At 45.5% G+C, this 17,155-nt stretch overlaps 1 protein-coding gene across 3 annotated transcripts in view; it reads right to left on the minus strand.

Annotated features, from left to right (window-relative positions):
- Positions 1 to 17,155, minus strand: part of FIBP (FGF1 intracellular binding protein) — a 71,461-nt gene that overhangs the window by 16,770 nt on the left and 37,536 nt on the right. For all 3 annotated transcript variants that reach the window (XM_033953708.1, XM_033953707.1, XM_033953706.1), the window contains exons 6-8: positions 9,464 to 9,597; positions 8,428 to 8,536; positions 8,273 to 8,336 (exon numbers count right to left, since the gene is read on the minus strand). In XM_033953708.1, the coding sequence (XP_033809599.1) occupies positions 8,273 to 8,336; positions 8,428 to 8,536; positions 9,464 to 9,597 (307 nt within the window). The remainder of the gene's footprint in view (positions 1 to 8,272; positions 8,337 to 8,427; positions 8,537 to 9,463; positions 9,598 to 17,155) is intronic.

The raw sequence follows: 17,155 nt of genomic DNA on the forward strand, positions 1-17,155 counted from the left end.
GTCCAGGTCGGAGACTCTGAGCCAGGCTAAGCGACGCATGGCTACGGCCATGGCAGAGGCCCGAGAGGTGAGCTCGAAGGAGTCGTATATCGAGCGGACCATATACTTGCGCATTTGGAGAAGGCCAGAGATGTGTTGTTGGAATAGCGGGACCTTGCGCTCAGGAAGGTACTTCTGGAGGGCAGACAGTTGTTGGACCAAATGTTTCAGATAGAAAGAAAAATGGAAGGAATAGTTGTTTGCCCTGTTGGCAAGCATGGCATTCTGGTAAAGCCTCTTGCCAAACTTGTCCATGGTCTTACCTTCTCTGCCAGGAGGGGTAGAGGCATAGACACTGGAGCCCTGAGTCTTTTTTAAGGTGGATTCAACCAGAAGGGACTCATGGGGCAATTGAGATTTGTCGAATCCAGGAATAGGGATGACACGGTAAAGGTTGTCCAGTTTACGGGGGGCTCCCGGTACCGTGAGGGGATTTTCCAAGTTTTTGTAAAACGTTTCCCGCAGGATGTCATGCACGGGAAGCTTGAGGAACTCCTTAGGAGGTTGCTCAAAGTCTAAAGCCTCTAGAAAGGCTTGAGACTTTTTTGAGTCAGATTCTAGGGGAAGGGACAGGGCAGCAGACATTTCTCTCAGAAATTTAGAAAATGAGGACTGCTCTGGTTTAGAGGTGGCATCGGGTGCTGATGGTTCCTCATCAGATGAGGAGGGATCCTCCTCGGTACCGAGAGGAGTTTCCTCCCATAAGTCAGGGTCCCTGACCTCTGGTGCATGTCGAGACACCGGGGTGGAGGGCGCGGTATGGCGAGTCTTGGACAAAGACTTTCCAGAGCGCACCGAAACGGTACCAGGAGAGGACGACCGGCGTCGATCTCGGTCCCGGGAAGAATGCCGTACCGCCTGGTGCCGAGGAGGATCCAATGTGGCATGGGAATGAACCACCGGATCGACATGGAGTTGTTCGGCCGAAAGGATCGGCATGGAGGTGTTTACAGGTACCGAAGGGGTGGACACCGGGGGCTCGGTACGGGGCTCGGGCCGGTCTGGTACCGGAAGGAGCGGTGCCAGGATAGTGGGCAACAGGTGTTCAAGTTGTTGCTTTAACTGTTCCTGGAGTTGAGCCTTTAAGATGGCCGAGATACGGTCATCTAGGGGTGGCATCGGAACCGCTTTCTTTTTCTTCGGTTCCTTGGATGCCGCTCCACGCCCCGGCGATGAGGAGGCCGATGACGAGGCACTCACCGAGATCGGGGCGGAGCGTTTGCGGGTCCGGTGCGATGCCGGTAGGGATGGTGTCGCCACCGTAGCTGGAGGGCGCTCGAGGGAAGAGGAAGGCTTCTTAGCCGGCTTACCTGGCGCCAGCGACGCCGATGTGGGGTCGGTCGGTGTCGAGGTCGACGGTGCCGATTTTTGAGGTACCGCCGTTGAAGTTGAGGAGTCCATCGCCGACTCGGTGCCGAAGAGAAGAGTTTGGTGAATTCTTCGGTTTTTAAGGGTTCTCTTTTGAAGAGTGGCACAGCGGGTGCAGGAGTCCGCCCGATGCTCCGGACCCAGACACTGCAAGCACCAATTGTGTGGGTCAGTGATGGAGATCGGGCGTGCACACCGCTGGCACTTCTTAAAACCGACCTGCGGGGGCATGAAGGGGAAGATAGCCTCCGCAAAATCGAAGCCCGAGGCCTGTATACTGGCAACAGGCCCCGCCGGGGCAAAAACGAAAAAAAAAAGGGGAAAAAAGCAAAGTTTTTTTTTTTTTTTTTTTTGGCAAATCAAAGTAAAATAAACCCGAAGGTAAAGAAAGAAAAATAAGGAAAAAAAGCGCGAGCGGGAAGGCAAAAAGTGGTTTCAACGGCCGTTGAAAAAACACACGCGTCTTCTTCGCTCCGCGGAAACGAAGAAACTGGGGACCACGCACTCCTCCGTCGGGCGGGAAGGCACTCGCGCACGCGCGGTGCGGCCAACTAGAAACTTCTAGTTAAAAAGGTCCGTACCGAGGGCTCCGTCGGTGACGTCACCCATGTGTTAAGAATATGCTGCCTGCTTGTCCTGGGATAAGACACCAATTAGATAAGAATGTTAAGCTGCTAGGTGCAGGAAGTTGCAGTTAATGTGCAGGCAGCAAAATGATCACAGAATTAGAAGGTATGCCATCCAAAAATGCTGATCCTAGAAGTGAGTGTTCACCCATTTGAGGTGCAGAATAGGCTGAGAGGATCCTCCTTTCTTAGGGACCAAGAAATAGATGGAATAATGCTCTGAGCCCTGTTCAAAGGCAGAACCAAAACATGGCCAAGTAAGAGCCACCACCTGCCCATTTAACAATAAGCCACCAAGTACAGAGAGAACCTGCCTTCTACTGCAACCAGAGAGGTCCAGTGCATTCTCAACGGGAAGGCCTGGACCCCCCAATGAGAATGGAGCCCGGGCTTAAATGGCCTGAATGGAGCTTGGGCTTAAATGGCCTACTAGCGCCTGAAGCCAAAGCTGTTGGACGCCTATTTATGTGAAAGCAGTCTCCACTCCTGGAGCAGCCTCTGGCTGCTGGGAACTCTGCTGCCAAATCTCTAAGAGACAGAGAGGCTGAGTTTCTCCCATGTCTTTGACCAACTTTATTCTCACTAAATATCAGCCACCCACTAAAAGGCAGCTGGCTAAGGAGTTTCTTCAAAGCTATATCCACTGCTCAGTGGTGCAGTCACAACCATCAATGGCCAACCACGATGGAAGCCACCAAATGGGAAGAAAGGCAGAAAAGATCATACAACATGTCAGCAATAAAGGCAGCATCTCACTCCAGATGGGAAACCTCAGGAAACTCCAGCAGCTGCTGCAATCAATGCAACATAGCCCTAGCCACAAACACCGCAAATTATGACCCTCACATTAGCAGTCCCCAAGGCAAAATCCAGTTTCAACTACTACTCTACCCTCTTCTCATGCATCTCCTCGAGGGTAGAGCACTCCCTACACCATTATAGTGGTCTTTTTGATCACCACTGTGATGAGGGCATCAATTTTTGGGTACTTCCAGATACCAGTTTCTCAGAGGCAAAAGGGTACAATCTATTCAATACCCTAGCCACCATGAAAATCCCATCCCGGTTAGAGCATTTTGGACCCCAGTTAGGTTACAAAAGTTAGATAGCTCTAAGTCTAATAGATGTTGGCACTGTAATCTGAAAGCAGGGACTCTTGAACATTTAATATTTTTCTGCCCCTGCATCATGGCCTTTTGGAATTCAATTTGGTCTCAAATTAATTGTTTATTAGAAAATCATGTAGCTCTATCGTATGACACAATTTTATTTGGAATATCTATGAGAATAAAAAGTCAAATTTAAGCAAATAACAACAAACTTTTATTAATGACAGGAGTTGCCATTCAGTATATCACTAGCAATTGGAAGGATTACAGCAGACTTAATTACACCTTTTGGTGGAATTCACTGTGCTATATATATAAAATGGAAAGAATAATTGCCATACAAAAAGGGAACTATAATAATTTTAAAAAGATTTGGGGGCCATCAAGCCTTTATTTTAAGACAGGGTATGTATTGGGTCCTCCCAGATCTTATGGAAAATGTCCCAGATTGGTTATATGGCGGCTCCTGTTTCCTTTGCATTTGTCTCATCTTATTAGTATAAAATTGCCCAGGAAATATAAAGAAAATAGAATTTTGCTTGATACCTGGAGCACTTTACGTTATGTTAGTAATTTATCACCAAATACAATTTCTAAATCATTAAATCAATCCATTTGGCTAAACTCCAAGATTAAAATTGGTGGATTTAAAATCGTTTGGAAGCATTGGATTATTGCAGGTATACGGACTTTAAATGATGTTGTTCTAAATGGGTCACTGCTTAGTTTTTCACAATTGCAACATAAATATGGTTTAAACAATTCACAAAATTTTAAATGGTTGCAATTGAAGCAGGCTATTCAGGAGGGGTTCCCTGAATGGAAAGTTCTTAACTCTCAGTATAGTTTGGAATTCCTATGCTTTCAGGCAGATTTCTTGGGTCACCAAGCCGCACAGATTGATGTATGGGTATTTGAATAAAAAACACAAAACTGGTCTCAGGGATATTTGGAGCATTGAGATTGGGCATCAAATTTCTGCTTCTCAATGGCCACGATTTTGGTCTTGGAGAATAAGAATTATAAGGTCAGCATCTATGAGGCAGACTTGATTCTTTTTGTTGCATAGAGCTTTTTGGACCACAGTTCGTTTACAGAAGTTGGAGAGCTCTAGGTCTAATAGATGCTGGCATTGTAGTTTAGAAGCTGGGACTTTAGATAATTTAATATTTTTCTTTTCCTATATAAATGCCTTTTGGAAGTTAATTTGGTCCCAAATTAATTCATTGTTAGAAAATCATGTTGCCCTTTCCTACCATACTATTTTATTTGGTACATCTATGAGATTTAAGAGTCTAATTTCAGCAAATAATAATAAACTTTTACTAATACTGACGGGGGTTGCCATTCAACATATTACTGTAAATTGGAAGGATTATACTAAACTTAATTATACCTTTTGGTGGAATTCAGTCTGTCATATTTATAAAATGGAGAGTGCTTGCTATACAGCAAGGAAATTATCATAATTTTAAAAAGATTTGGGGGCCATTGATTACATATTCTAATGATCAGACACCTTAAACACCTTTTCAATATATAAGGATATAAGTAGGGTGGGATTGGGATATATGATATTTGGTTTATTACTAATGGTTTATTACTAATGGATGGGATGGGTGGGGAGAGATTCTTTTTATGCTTTGATGATTATAAGTAAGAATGTCAAGTGATTTGTAAAATTTATTTTTTTTTATTGAATATTATACACTTGTTGTAAGATATGAAAACGAATAAAGATTAAAAAAAAAAGATTTGGGGGCTATTGACAGCATATTGTGATTAGACAGCTTTTTTATTTTTGCACAAACAGTATGTTATAAGAATGGAAAGGGGGTATATTGTTATTGTGCTGGCTTTTCAATATCTTTGAATATGATATATGTATAATATGCTTGAATTATATTATTGGTGGAAGGGGAGGGTGGGGGAGGGACTTAAATTTATGTATTTACAATGATAATAGACAAGATTTTCAAGTGATTTGTATGAACCAATTGTTGTATTATTGTTCACTTGTTGTGAGATATAAAAATGAATAAAGATTTGGAAAAAAAAAAGAAAATCCCATCCCGGGACTCTTACTTTGCTAGCATCATGCATGAGAGCACCCTGTGAAGTGGGCAATACTTCGGGAGCCCTATCAGACCCTCTAGAAGATTAACCCTTGGAACTGTCAGCGATAGAAGCCTTGGAGAGACCAAGACACTGCATCAATAAGGCGGGAAAATTCTTCCCACCTAAAGAGCTGAATTACATGGGACCCCTCATTCTTAGGCGGCTCTGCCTCTGAATCAGAGTCCTTGGGAGATTGGGGTCTGAGATATCCTCTGGATACCTAAGAGAAAATTCAGACCCCACTAGAGCCTCAGTTACCACTAGAACCCCCTATGGCACTTGACTCCCGGGAGAGAAGCCTTAGTTTTGGCCCTTGAGGCCCCCAATAAGTTCCCCCACTGTCTCCACCTACAGAATTTGCTTGACCATGTGAGTCAAGCTCTGCAGTGAAAAAGGGTACACAGCCTTAAGGGGTCTTCATCAGTACTTCCTCCACAATCACATCTGAGAGGGGGTAGGATAAATCTCTCCTAACTCCTAAACCCTGATGGAGCTGAGAAGGGACCTACTGCAGGGAAACTACAGCAAGAGAAAAACCATAGTTTGCCAAATGACTGTAGGTCCTGATGTCTCTTTACAGGAGGGGCACAGGCATGTCTGGCATCTCAACTGTCTGCCTGCTCTCTTAGGGTGTGGTCTACAGGGCTTCCTTTTCTTTTAAATTTTAATGCTGCAAAAGCATATTTTATTTTTTTCCTATTAGCTTTATCTCCTGGCACAAGGAAATAAAGCTAACAAAGGTACAGCCAATTAGGATTTTTTTTTTTGTCTGGGAACTCCAGGGGAGTCCCAGGGTTTATGGGCAATGAGGAGGAGATGGGGAGCCACACCTTCTTTTGAAGGGTTCCATATGACCAAGCTAAATGTCTCACCCAATAGACACTAACAAGACACTAACATCTTTATAAATGATCTGGACATAGGTACAACGGTGACGGGATAATCGCGCACGAGACACCGGCGTGCTGACAATTCAGCGCAAGACAGAAGCGCGCCGCCGAAAAACTTATTTTTTAAGAGCTACGATGGGGGGAGTGTGGGGGGGAACCCCCCACTTTAATGCATAGTGTTCGCGCAGCCGATGGGGGGGGTGCAACCCCCCACATTATAGACAAAACAGAACTTTTCCTGAAAAAAATCGGAAACTGTTCCGTTTTCTCTATAATGTGGGGGTTGCACCCCCCACATCCCCCCCAACAGCTGTGCGAACACTATGCATTAAAGTGTGGGGGGGGTTTCCCCCCCACACCCCCTGTCGGAGCTCTTAAAAAATAAGTTTGTCAGCGCTAGATTGTCAGCGCGCTGGTGTCTTGCATGCCACTGACTATGAACCGGTACAATGAGCGAGGTGATTAAATTTGCAGACGATACGAAGTAGTGAAGACGCAGGAGGATTGCGAAGATCTGCAACGTGACATAATCAGGCTCGAGGAATGGGCATCGACATGGCAAATGAGGTTCAATGTGGACAAGTGTAAAGTGATGCATGTCGGTAACAAAAATCTCATGCACGAATACAGGATGTCCGGGGCGATACTTAGAGGGACCTCCCAGGAAAGGGACTTAGGAGTTCTGATCGACAAGTCAATGAAGTCATCCACGCAATGTGCGGCGGCGGCGAAAAGGGCAAACAGAATGCTAGGAATGATAAAGAAGGCATCACGAACAGATCGGAGAGGGTTATCATGCCATTGTACCGGGCAATGGTGCGCCCTCACCTGGAGTACTGCGTACATGGTACTACTCAAAAGGGTTCAGAGAAGAGCGACTAAGATGGTTAAGGGGTTGGAGGAGCTGCCGTACAGCGAAAGATTAGAGAAACTGGGCCTCTTCTCCCTCGAACAGAGGAGAATGAGAGGGGACATGATCGAAACATTCTAGGTACTGAAAGGGATAGACTTAGTAGATAAGGACAGGTTGTTCACCCTCTCCAAGGTGGGGAGAACGAGAGGGCACTCTCTAAAGTTGGAAGGGGATAGATTCCATTCAAACGTAAGGAAGTTCTTCTTCACCAAGAGAGTGGTGGAAAACTGGAACGCTCTTCCGGAGTCTGTCATAGGGGAAAACACCCTCCAAGACAAAGTTAGACAAGTTCCTGCTGAACGAGGACATACGCTGTTAGGGATAGTCTCAGTCAGGGCGCTGGTCTTTGACCAGAGGGCCGCCGCATGAGCGGACTGCTGGGCATGATGGACCGCTGATCTGACCCAGTAGCGGCAGTTCTTATGTTCTTAAGCATGACTGGGGGCAGTGCAGCAAGGCTCTGAGCTCTACCAGGTCCAATCCAAAGATCTTGAAAACCTAGAGGCTCAACCCAAGCTGTGTAGCCAGTCTACTGAGCTGGGAGCTAGGCTAGGGACAGGAGCACTAGCCAGAATAACCTATCATTTGCTGTAGGTAGAGAAATACTAGAATTTTCCACTGAGCACCAGTAGGTTATTCCATTGATGTCATATCAGTTTCTCTACCTCCATCTACTAGTAGGAAAGGATAGCACTTGCTTGTTCAGGACTGTATGGCAAAATAAAAAGGAAAGGGCCCTTTAACATTTTATATTACGGCACACTCATGCCTTTCTCTCCTTTTCCAATAATCATGCCCTTTCCTCCTCCTCCCTCTGCTCCACAAATCCGTGTCTCTCCTCCCCTTCCAACACCGATTCCTTTCTATTTTGTTCACATGCCCTCATATTGTACTCTCCTCCCATTCAAACACATGCCTTATTTCTTGTACCTACAGTTCTTAAAAGCTCTTCTCAGCCCCTTCCTTACTAGGTAGATCCTTTGGATGTCCATGTGCCAATTATCGCTCGTTAAGACCCTTAAATGGATCATTAATGACTTGATTTGGATGACCATGTCCCGCTCAGCATTAGGCAGGATTTAGGCACCCTTTATAGAACCAGGGCCAACATGTGTACTCAGATGCTCAGATAAATAGGTACAACTCACATAACGAAGTTAGACAGAGAAACAGAATTTATAGTGTAGTGGGACTTTGCTTCACTCTCACCTTAAAGTTATTTTCCATTTCAGGGAAGATTCCAATCTTCCCCCGGAGCGCAGTGCATACTAGGCTGGGAACAAGAAGCAGAAGAGAGTCATAAAGCGAATTTAACTGTGCTACACCTCCCCTACCCTCCTTAGCTGAGTGTGCCACAGCCATACCTCTTGTGCTGATCCAGCAGATCCTTGTCTGTGATGAGTATCTTCAGCTCTTTTAGGTCCTGGAGAAACTCCTTGTCCAGGTCCATATCCATATCATCCACCTGGTTATCTGTGGGCATGGAGAAGACAAAAGCACATTACAATAGAATCTCAGTTATCTGGCACCCATGGGGATTGATGGATGCCGAATAACTGGTTTTCTAGTTTATTGAGAGTATGTGAAAAACCTTGTGTAACCCAGATCTCAATTCCTCCATCCCGCCCCAAAGTAGTCCTGAGCCGCAAAACTGCCCTCCCTCCCTCGAATCCCGAAGCAGGTGGTGATCCTGAACTGCAAACCCCCTCGCTCTCTCCCTTATCCGAAGCAGGAACCAGTCTGCAGGAGGCAGCAATCAAAACAGGCTGCTTAAGACCAGCCCCGGCAGGGTCTTTCCTCTGACACGTCAGAATGATACATCAGAGGAAAGACCCTGCCGGGGCTGGACGCAAGCAGCCTGTTTAGAGCGCTGCTTCCTGCTGACCAGCTGATGCTTCGGGTAAGGAAGGGAGTGAGCGAGGTGGTTCGTGGCTCAGAACCACCACTTGCTTCTGCTGCTTTGGGGTTCGAGGGGGCTGCTGCCACACTGGTGCTTCAAAGTGGAAAGGAGGGGTATTTGCATCTCAGCTGCTTCAGGGCTTGAGGGAAGGAGAGAGGGGGAATTTGCAGCTCAGGGCAACTGCCACTTCGGGTCAGGAGGGAGGTGGGGTTCGTGGCTCAGGACTGCCGCCACTTCTAGTGCTTTGGGGTTTGAGGGGGGGGTTTGCAGTTCAGGACCACTGCCGCTTCGGGGAACTTTTTTTTTCGCCGGTTGGATGAGCGCGCCATTAACCAAGAACCGGTTAACTGAGAGTCTACTGTTATTTGCTAGAACTGACTGAGGAGGGAGATACTCTCAGGCAACATTCACTCTTCTTTCAGCACTGCATGATTTTTCAGTTTCTCTATCAGAATCATACTGTAAAGTGCCAATACAGGGCAAATTCAGTAACCACTCACCTACTGCACCCAAAGTCCAGTTTTGGATCAGCTGCTCTGCACAGTAGGCAAAGTCCTCGAAGGTCAAGTACTGCAGTTTCTTTTTACCTGTCTCAAAACGGCTGTTGGCAAAGAATACTATGGCAGCATAGTCCCTGGTGGAGGGAGATAGAGGCATTAGTGGTCTTTCACTTGAAGGATATCTGCCATGTTCTCAGGCTAGAATTGCTGTCTAAGGTGTGTAAAGAAGATTTGTACTTCAGTGGCAACTAAAATCCATTCCATCATAACTGGTACAGCCAATATTAAGAAAGAGTTCTTTAAAAAATAAATTTTGCTTTACCTTTCTCATCTGGTTAAATAAAATTAAACAAAGATTTCCCCAACACCTTGCCCCATAATGTCAGGGGTAGAGGTCTGATGGTTATGAAGCAGTCACACATTTTTGGCTTGCAAGCTACTTTTAAAATAACCAAGTCAAAATGATCTACCAACAATAAAATTAAAAAAAAAACACAAAGCACACTGTACGCAGAGAAAATGTTAATTATAATTTATATTTGGGGGGTTTTCCCCAAAGAGGTCAAGGCAGATGACTTTAAAATATGCAATTTCACCTCAGTAACAACTATACAAAAATAGACAAATATACCCCTCCCCTTTTACTAAACTGCGATAGCAGTTTTTAGCGCAGAGAGCTGTGCTGAATGCTCTGCACTGCTTCCAACGCTCTTAGGCTCCCTGCGTTAAAAACTGCTATTGTAGTTTAGTAAAAGGGGGCCATAGTGCAAAATATAGACAGCAGATATAAATTCTCAAAATGGACACATTTTGATCACAAAATTGAAAATAAAATCATTTTTCCTACCTTTGTTGTCCGGTGATTTCATAAGTCTCTGGTTGCACTCCCTTCTGACTGTGCATCCAATATTTCTTTCTTTCTGCCTCCTGCATGCTTCCTCTCCTCCAGACCTCATTCCATTCCCCAATCAACATCTCTCTCTGTCCCACTTTTCTTCCTCTCCCTGCCTGCCCCCTGCCACCCAATACACTCCATTCCCTCCCTCAACCTTTTCTTTCTCTCTCCCTGCCCTCCTTTCTTTCTCTCTCCCTGCCCCCCAAGCCGCCAATTTCTCCCTGCTTCCCTGACACCTCAAAAGCCAGGCCTGTACTAGGCCCTCAAGCCTTCACCCCCCCTCCCCGACATCCATTCTGACGTCGGAGAGGAAGTAACAGGCCAGCCAGGCAGCGATTGGCTGGCCAGGACCTTTCTCTCTGATGTCAGAATTGACATCGGGGGGGAGGGAGAAGGCTTGTGGGCTTGGCGTGGGCCTGGCTTTTGGGGCGTCGGGGAAGCAGAGAGGCGAGTCTATTGCGAAGCCCGGGATGGGCTCTGCGATAGACTCGTGTTGCCCTTGCGATCGACCTTTTGGGCACCCCCTACTCTATGGCCTCAGGTTTAAACTTAGATTGTACAGGGAAATATATTCAGGTACACTAGTTAAACTTATTTTGCACTCAGATTTGAAATTTGGACAATGTGAGTAAAAAATCTAAAATCCAAATCCAATTCTCTGAACCCTGTTGTGCAAATATACAGTATTTTTTTTTTTGCTTTGTTTTAAATCCGTGGCATCTTAATGAATAACTTTGGCTGTGTAAGTCATTAAAGAGGGAAGCTGTCAATGTGGGTTACTGTTAAGATGGGTTATTTTACCACAGCTTGTGCTATTTTAACACTGTTCCCAGAGAATGCAATGACATCTAGTTACTAATAACCCAGGTTAATAGTAAAATAACCTGTTTTGAAGATTGGGTTCTTACCCTGATATTCTTCTTTCTGGTAACAGGGCATACAAGTCCTGATGAGTGGGTTACTTTGTCATCTACATTCTTTTCAGCTCCGCCTCCTTCCCCAAGTGGGCTGTACGTGCGTCAGCACACTAAAAACTGACAAGAGACTTTGCTACTGTATTTGGATGAGAGTTTACCAGATATTCTTTCTTATGCAGTTCTTTTTGTTCAGTCACTTGTTAGTCCCCTGAAGAAGGCAAGCCAAAATTGGGATCTTAGTTGGAACTTCATCATAAATATTTGACATCATTCAATTAACTGTATATGGATTTTTATTACATTATGTCTATTTTATAATAATAAATGTTAACTGAGACCCTGCAAAACCATGTTAAGATTCCATGAAGGGAAAAGGGGTTTTACCGGGGGGCCCCAAGACGCAGTGCCCCCTTTAGGAATCTGGCTATGTACGGATGAGACACCAACAAAGCTCTTCAGTCTCAAGCCCTGAAACAAGAGAGTCCCACCACTTGGACTATGAAGGTTGACACTGTAACTTCCTTGGCAAGATCAGCCTGGAGGAAGACTAATATCTCACGGAGACTGGAACAGAGAAAGGTTTCTCCTTTTCTTTTATGTACCAGTGCTGGAATGATTCCTGAGCATAGGAAGAGACTGTCAATGGCTTCTTGGATCTAAGCAGAGTAGCAATGACTACCTCTGAGTATCCCTTGAGCGCTAACGCCTCGTGCTCAACAGCCATGCCATAAGAGCAAAGCGATCTGAATCTTCTATGACCATTGGTCCCTGAGAAAGGAGGTCAGGCTGCACTCGCAGTATGAGACTTGGGCCTGTCTGAAGATATACTAGATCTACATACCACAGTCTGTATGGCCAAACTGGAGCCACAAGAATGACCGTTCCCCAATGGCTTGTGATCCTGTGGAGGATCCTTCCTATCACAGGCCACAGAAGAAACAAATACAAGAGCTCACTCTAAACTAAACTAAAACTTAATTTTATAGACTGGATCTTCAACCAAAAGGAGCTCGACATCCAGACCTTTGCTTCTGGGCTCAGACCTTCAACTGAAGAATCTGTCCCCCTTCTTGTTTTGTGCTATCACCATGAGATCGAACGTTGGGTGACCCCAGCGACGAACAATGGCTTGGAAGACAGTTGCAGATAGCTGCCTCTCGCCTGGATCCAGTGTCTGTCTGCTGATGAAATCTGCTTGGATATTGTCCGCTTTCACTACATGTTCCGCTGAGAGAGCCTGAAGATGAAGCTGTGCCCAACTAAACACTAAGCGAGCTTCCAGACCCAGCAGGGCACTCTTGGTGCCTCCTTGGCAATTGACATATGCTACCATCATAGCATTGTCCAAGAAGACTCAGACTGCTTGTCCCTCCAGACTCTTCTGCAGTTTCTGCAATGTCAAAAGGCTCGAAGTTCTTAGTGTTTTAATTCAGGAGAATGCTTATAAAGTCCTTACTCGGTGGTATTTTACACCTATCCGCTTGCATAAGATGTATCCGGGGGCTTCAGATACCTGTTGGAGATGTGGGGTGGACTTGGGTACTCTTCACTAGTGCCCAAGGAAAAAGCCACAACAACCAAACAGAACTTGATAGTGAGACTCTCTCGAACTTCTTCCAGTCCAAAGTACAAACCATTCACAACAATCTTGACACCTACACCAACCCCACTCCTGCACACCCCCAGCCTAACCCAAATACCCCATCCTCTACCACTCTCCTCCAACTTGATATGGCCACCCATGCCGAGGTTCTCGAGACCCTGAGAGAACTCAAACCCTCCAACATCATCCTCGATCCCTGCCCATCCAGCCTCCTGCTGTCCACAGAAGACGCCATGGCAGAATCCATCCTCCCCATCATTAACACCTCCCTCTCCACAGGGACAGTTCCCCTCCGCTGGAAATCAGCTATTATCAAACCCACTCTCAAAAAACCCACCCTTGACCCTAACAAATCCGGCAACTATCGCCCGGTCTCCAACCTCCCATTTGTCTCCAAACTCCTAGAACTAATTGTGCTCCCCCGACTACACCCTTTCATAGAAGAACAAGCGGCCCTGTCCCCTGCTCAATCCGGCTTCCAAACAGGCCACAGCACAGAGTCAGTACTCCTAGATATCATCAATGACAGCTGGTCAATACTCGACAAAGGCAGCGATGCCCTACTAGTCCTACTTGACATCAGTGCTGCCTTTGACACGGTCCACCACCTCCTCATATCCAGACTCTATGACCTTGGAATCAAGGACTCTGCCCTCCAATGGTTCACCTCTTTCCTCCACCAAAGGACCCAAACTGTCCTACTAGGGATGCACAAATCTAACCCCAAGCCTATCAAATATGGCGTTCCCCAAGGCGCCCTTCTATCCCCCCTCCTATTCAACCTCTACATCAGACCTGTCATTGATATAGTGCAGAAGTACAACATTAAAATCCACTCCTATGCCGATGACATCCAGCTGCTCCTCCCTCTAGGCGAAAACCGATCGTCCCAAATTGCTAACCTCCAACACTGCCTCTCTGACATGAAAACCTGGATGACAAACAACAAACTACAACTGAACGCCTAAGACCGAACTCTTATGGATCAGGAAAAAAACACCAAATACACACGCCCAACACTATCATGGGACTCCACTCTACTAATGGCAACAGATCAAGTACGCAGCCTAGGAGTAACCTTAGACGGACACCTATCACTATCCACCCACATATCCCAAGTAGCCTCTACCTCCTTCTACTACCTCCGCCAACTGAGAAGGATCAAACCCTACATCTCCACACCTGACCTAGCCCAACTCCTCTACGCATATGTCCTCTCCAGAATGGATTACTGTAACTCCCTATTTAATGGAATAACCAAAAAAGATCTCAAGCGCCTCCAACGGGTCCAAAATGCAGCTATCCGCCTCCTACACAGCCTCAACTACCATGATCCCATCTCCCCAGCACTCCGCGCTGAACACTGGCTCCCAATTAGCCAACGCTGTGCATTCAAGGCCCTGGCAATAGCACACAAAAGAATTTATGCCACCACCCCCTCCTACATAAAATCCAAGCTACCCATCTACATCCCCACCCGCACCCTCTGCTCAGAAACGGAGATATGCCTATGCATTCCCCCCGGAAGGTCCCTCCTCTCAGAAACCGCCCGCAAACACTCCTACAGCCACTTCATTCCCCAACTCTGGAACCAACTCCCCCCTCAACTCAGACTACAGAACTCACTAATGACATTCCGGAAAATGGTAAAGACCCTCCTCTTCAACTAAAGGTCACCCTCAGTCTACACCCAACCCCCTTAAACCCCACCTCTACCCTTCTTTCTCCATTCTAATCTTCTGCCTAAATTTCTGTATAGTCCACTCTCAGCCTATACTCAAATATCTAAACTAAACTACTTATATTTAACTTACTGTTCTTAATTTGCTGTATAGTCCCTATATCTAAACTGCTGCACAGTCTTGTATGTCCAAGTATTTAAATCTACTGTATAATCTTGTATGTCCAATTCACTCCATTGTGAATGTTTACTTGTAAATCGTTCTGAGCTACTGGGAGGATGGGATAAAAATCTAAATAAATAAATAAAATAAAATAAATAAACCCCGCAATGCTATCCACAATTGTTCTAAATGAGTGGAAGAGTCCATGGTCCCCCCATCTCACCCCTGAGAATGAATAAAATGCCTAAGTTGTGCATAGGCGAGAAAATAGAACATGAGTTTCTTCTGGGAACGATGGAGCTCTGATCAACCAGTTGTCCAGATATGGATGGACCTGCAAGCCCATCTTGCGCAGGTGAGCAGCTACTACCACTATCAGACTGGTGAACATGTAAGATGCTAGGCGTTGTCACCAGCCCAAAGGGAAGGGCTGAGAAACAGTAATAATTTTCCAAGACATGAAACCTCAGGAACTTTCTGTGATCTGTAAATATGGGAAGGTGCAGATAGGCCTCTGTCTAATCTAGAGAGGTTAGAAACACCCCTAGAGTAACCACTACTATGACTGACCATACTGTTTCCATGTGAAAGTGTGGAACTCTTAGTGCTTCATTGACGTGCTTAAGATCCAGAATGGGTTTCCCGTCGGCTGAGCCTTTGATACAACAAAATATATGGAGAATCTGCCTGAGTCCAAATTTTCAGGTGGCACAGACATCTCACAGCATCTGAACTGTGACCATGCACTTGCTTGCTTTCTTTCTCCGGTCAACCCGCCGGGGAGTCCACAAACCAGTCCATTAAAGGCTGGGCAAATTTGAGCTTGTAACTGTCTGAATGGTCACCAGTACCCGATGATCTGATGAAATCTGTGCCCAGGCTCCACATAGTCCAACAGCCATTCCCTTATCTTCAGGGGAACCGCACTGGACCTGGCATCATTGTTTAAGTTTTAAGTTTAAGTTTATTAGGATTTTATATACCGCCTATCAAGGTTTTCTAAGCGGTTTTACAATCAGGTACTCAAGCATTGTGCTTTCTTGCAGGTTGAAGAGGGATGAGAACTGGAGACTAGACTCTGCCTGAGCCATGAAAATCTGTGTCTGGATCTCTGGGAGGATCTCCAAGAGGCAGCTCCTCCTGAGTACTACCAAAAGCGCCTGAAGCCACAAAAATTAGATGGCCTGGAGCCTCTAGAGGTTCTCAGTATGCTGTCAGGTAGAGATTTCATCCGACAATCTGCTACACTGGTCAAGAGATTGTCTAGTCCCTTTCCGAAAATCGAGAACCCATCTGGAAATAAATGCCTTAAGATGCTGGCCTGCCCAGCCTGGCTATACTAGTTAGTTTAAAAAAGATGATTGGAGGGTCAAAAGTCATTAGTCACTTCTAGATAACTGAGGAAAACTCTCCACACCTCCAACTCTTTGTCTTGTTTCTTCAAACCCATGGATTGGAATGCGGGCAGTCAGATCTCTCAATTGATGTGAAAAGCCAAAATTACCTTTGGCATAAAGGAAAGAACCATGCACAGAGAAACCCCACCTTCTATAATCTTGAGGAATGGCTCTCTGCATGACAGTGCCTGCAACTCCGAGACTCATCTTGCTGAGGCGATAGACACCAGAAATTATCTTAAAAAGTTAAGATCCAGCCTCCTGCAAAAGCTCAGAGCCTTATTCAGTCCCTTTAAAACAATGCTGCAATACTGCAACAATTATTCGGTATCTCAAAGTCTCAAGCATATAAGTGGTTGCAGTCGAAGCAGACCATTAAGAAGGGGTTCCCTGAGTGGTGTAATTTAAAAAAATCAGTATAGCTTGCCAAACCTATGCTTCCAGACAGATTTCCTAGGGTATCAGGCCGCCAAGTGGTATAAATTAATATCGGAATATTTGAACAAAAACTAATCTGAGAGATATTTGTAACATTGAGATCAAGCAGCAGATTTCTGCTTCTCAATGGCCACGGATTTGGACTTGGAGGATGAGATGTACAGCGTCAGCATCTATGAGACAAACATGGGGTTTTATTGTTACACGGAAGTTTCTGGACCCCTGTTCATTTGCAGAAATTAGATAGTTCTTAATCTAATAGATGCTGGCACTGCCATTTAGACATAGGGACACTGGATCATTTGTTGTTCTATTGCCCTTTGATACTTAACTTTTGGAGGTCAATATGGGGTCAGATTAATACCATACTGGAGTCATCGATTCCATTGACATATTATGTAGTCATATGTGGGATGATATTGCATCTTAAACCCCCACTGGACAGATATAAATGTCGGCTTTTCCTTATTATGACCGGGATAGCCATGCAAATGGTTACTCGCAATTGGAAAAATTTGGATCACCTTAGTTTTACTTTTTGGTGGGCGAATTTATGCTCAGGTTATAAGTATGAGAATATGAACGCTGACATGCTGGG

Source organism: Geotrypetes seraphini, chromosome 8, assembly GCF_902459505.1.
Source record: "Geotrypetes seraphini chromosome 8, aGeoSer1.1, whole genome shotgun sequence".
In the NCBI taxonomy this organism is placed as follows: Eukaryota; Metazoa; Chordata; class Amphibia; order Gymnophiona; family Dermophiidae; genus Geotrypetes; species Geotrypetes seraphini.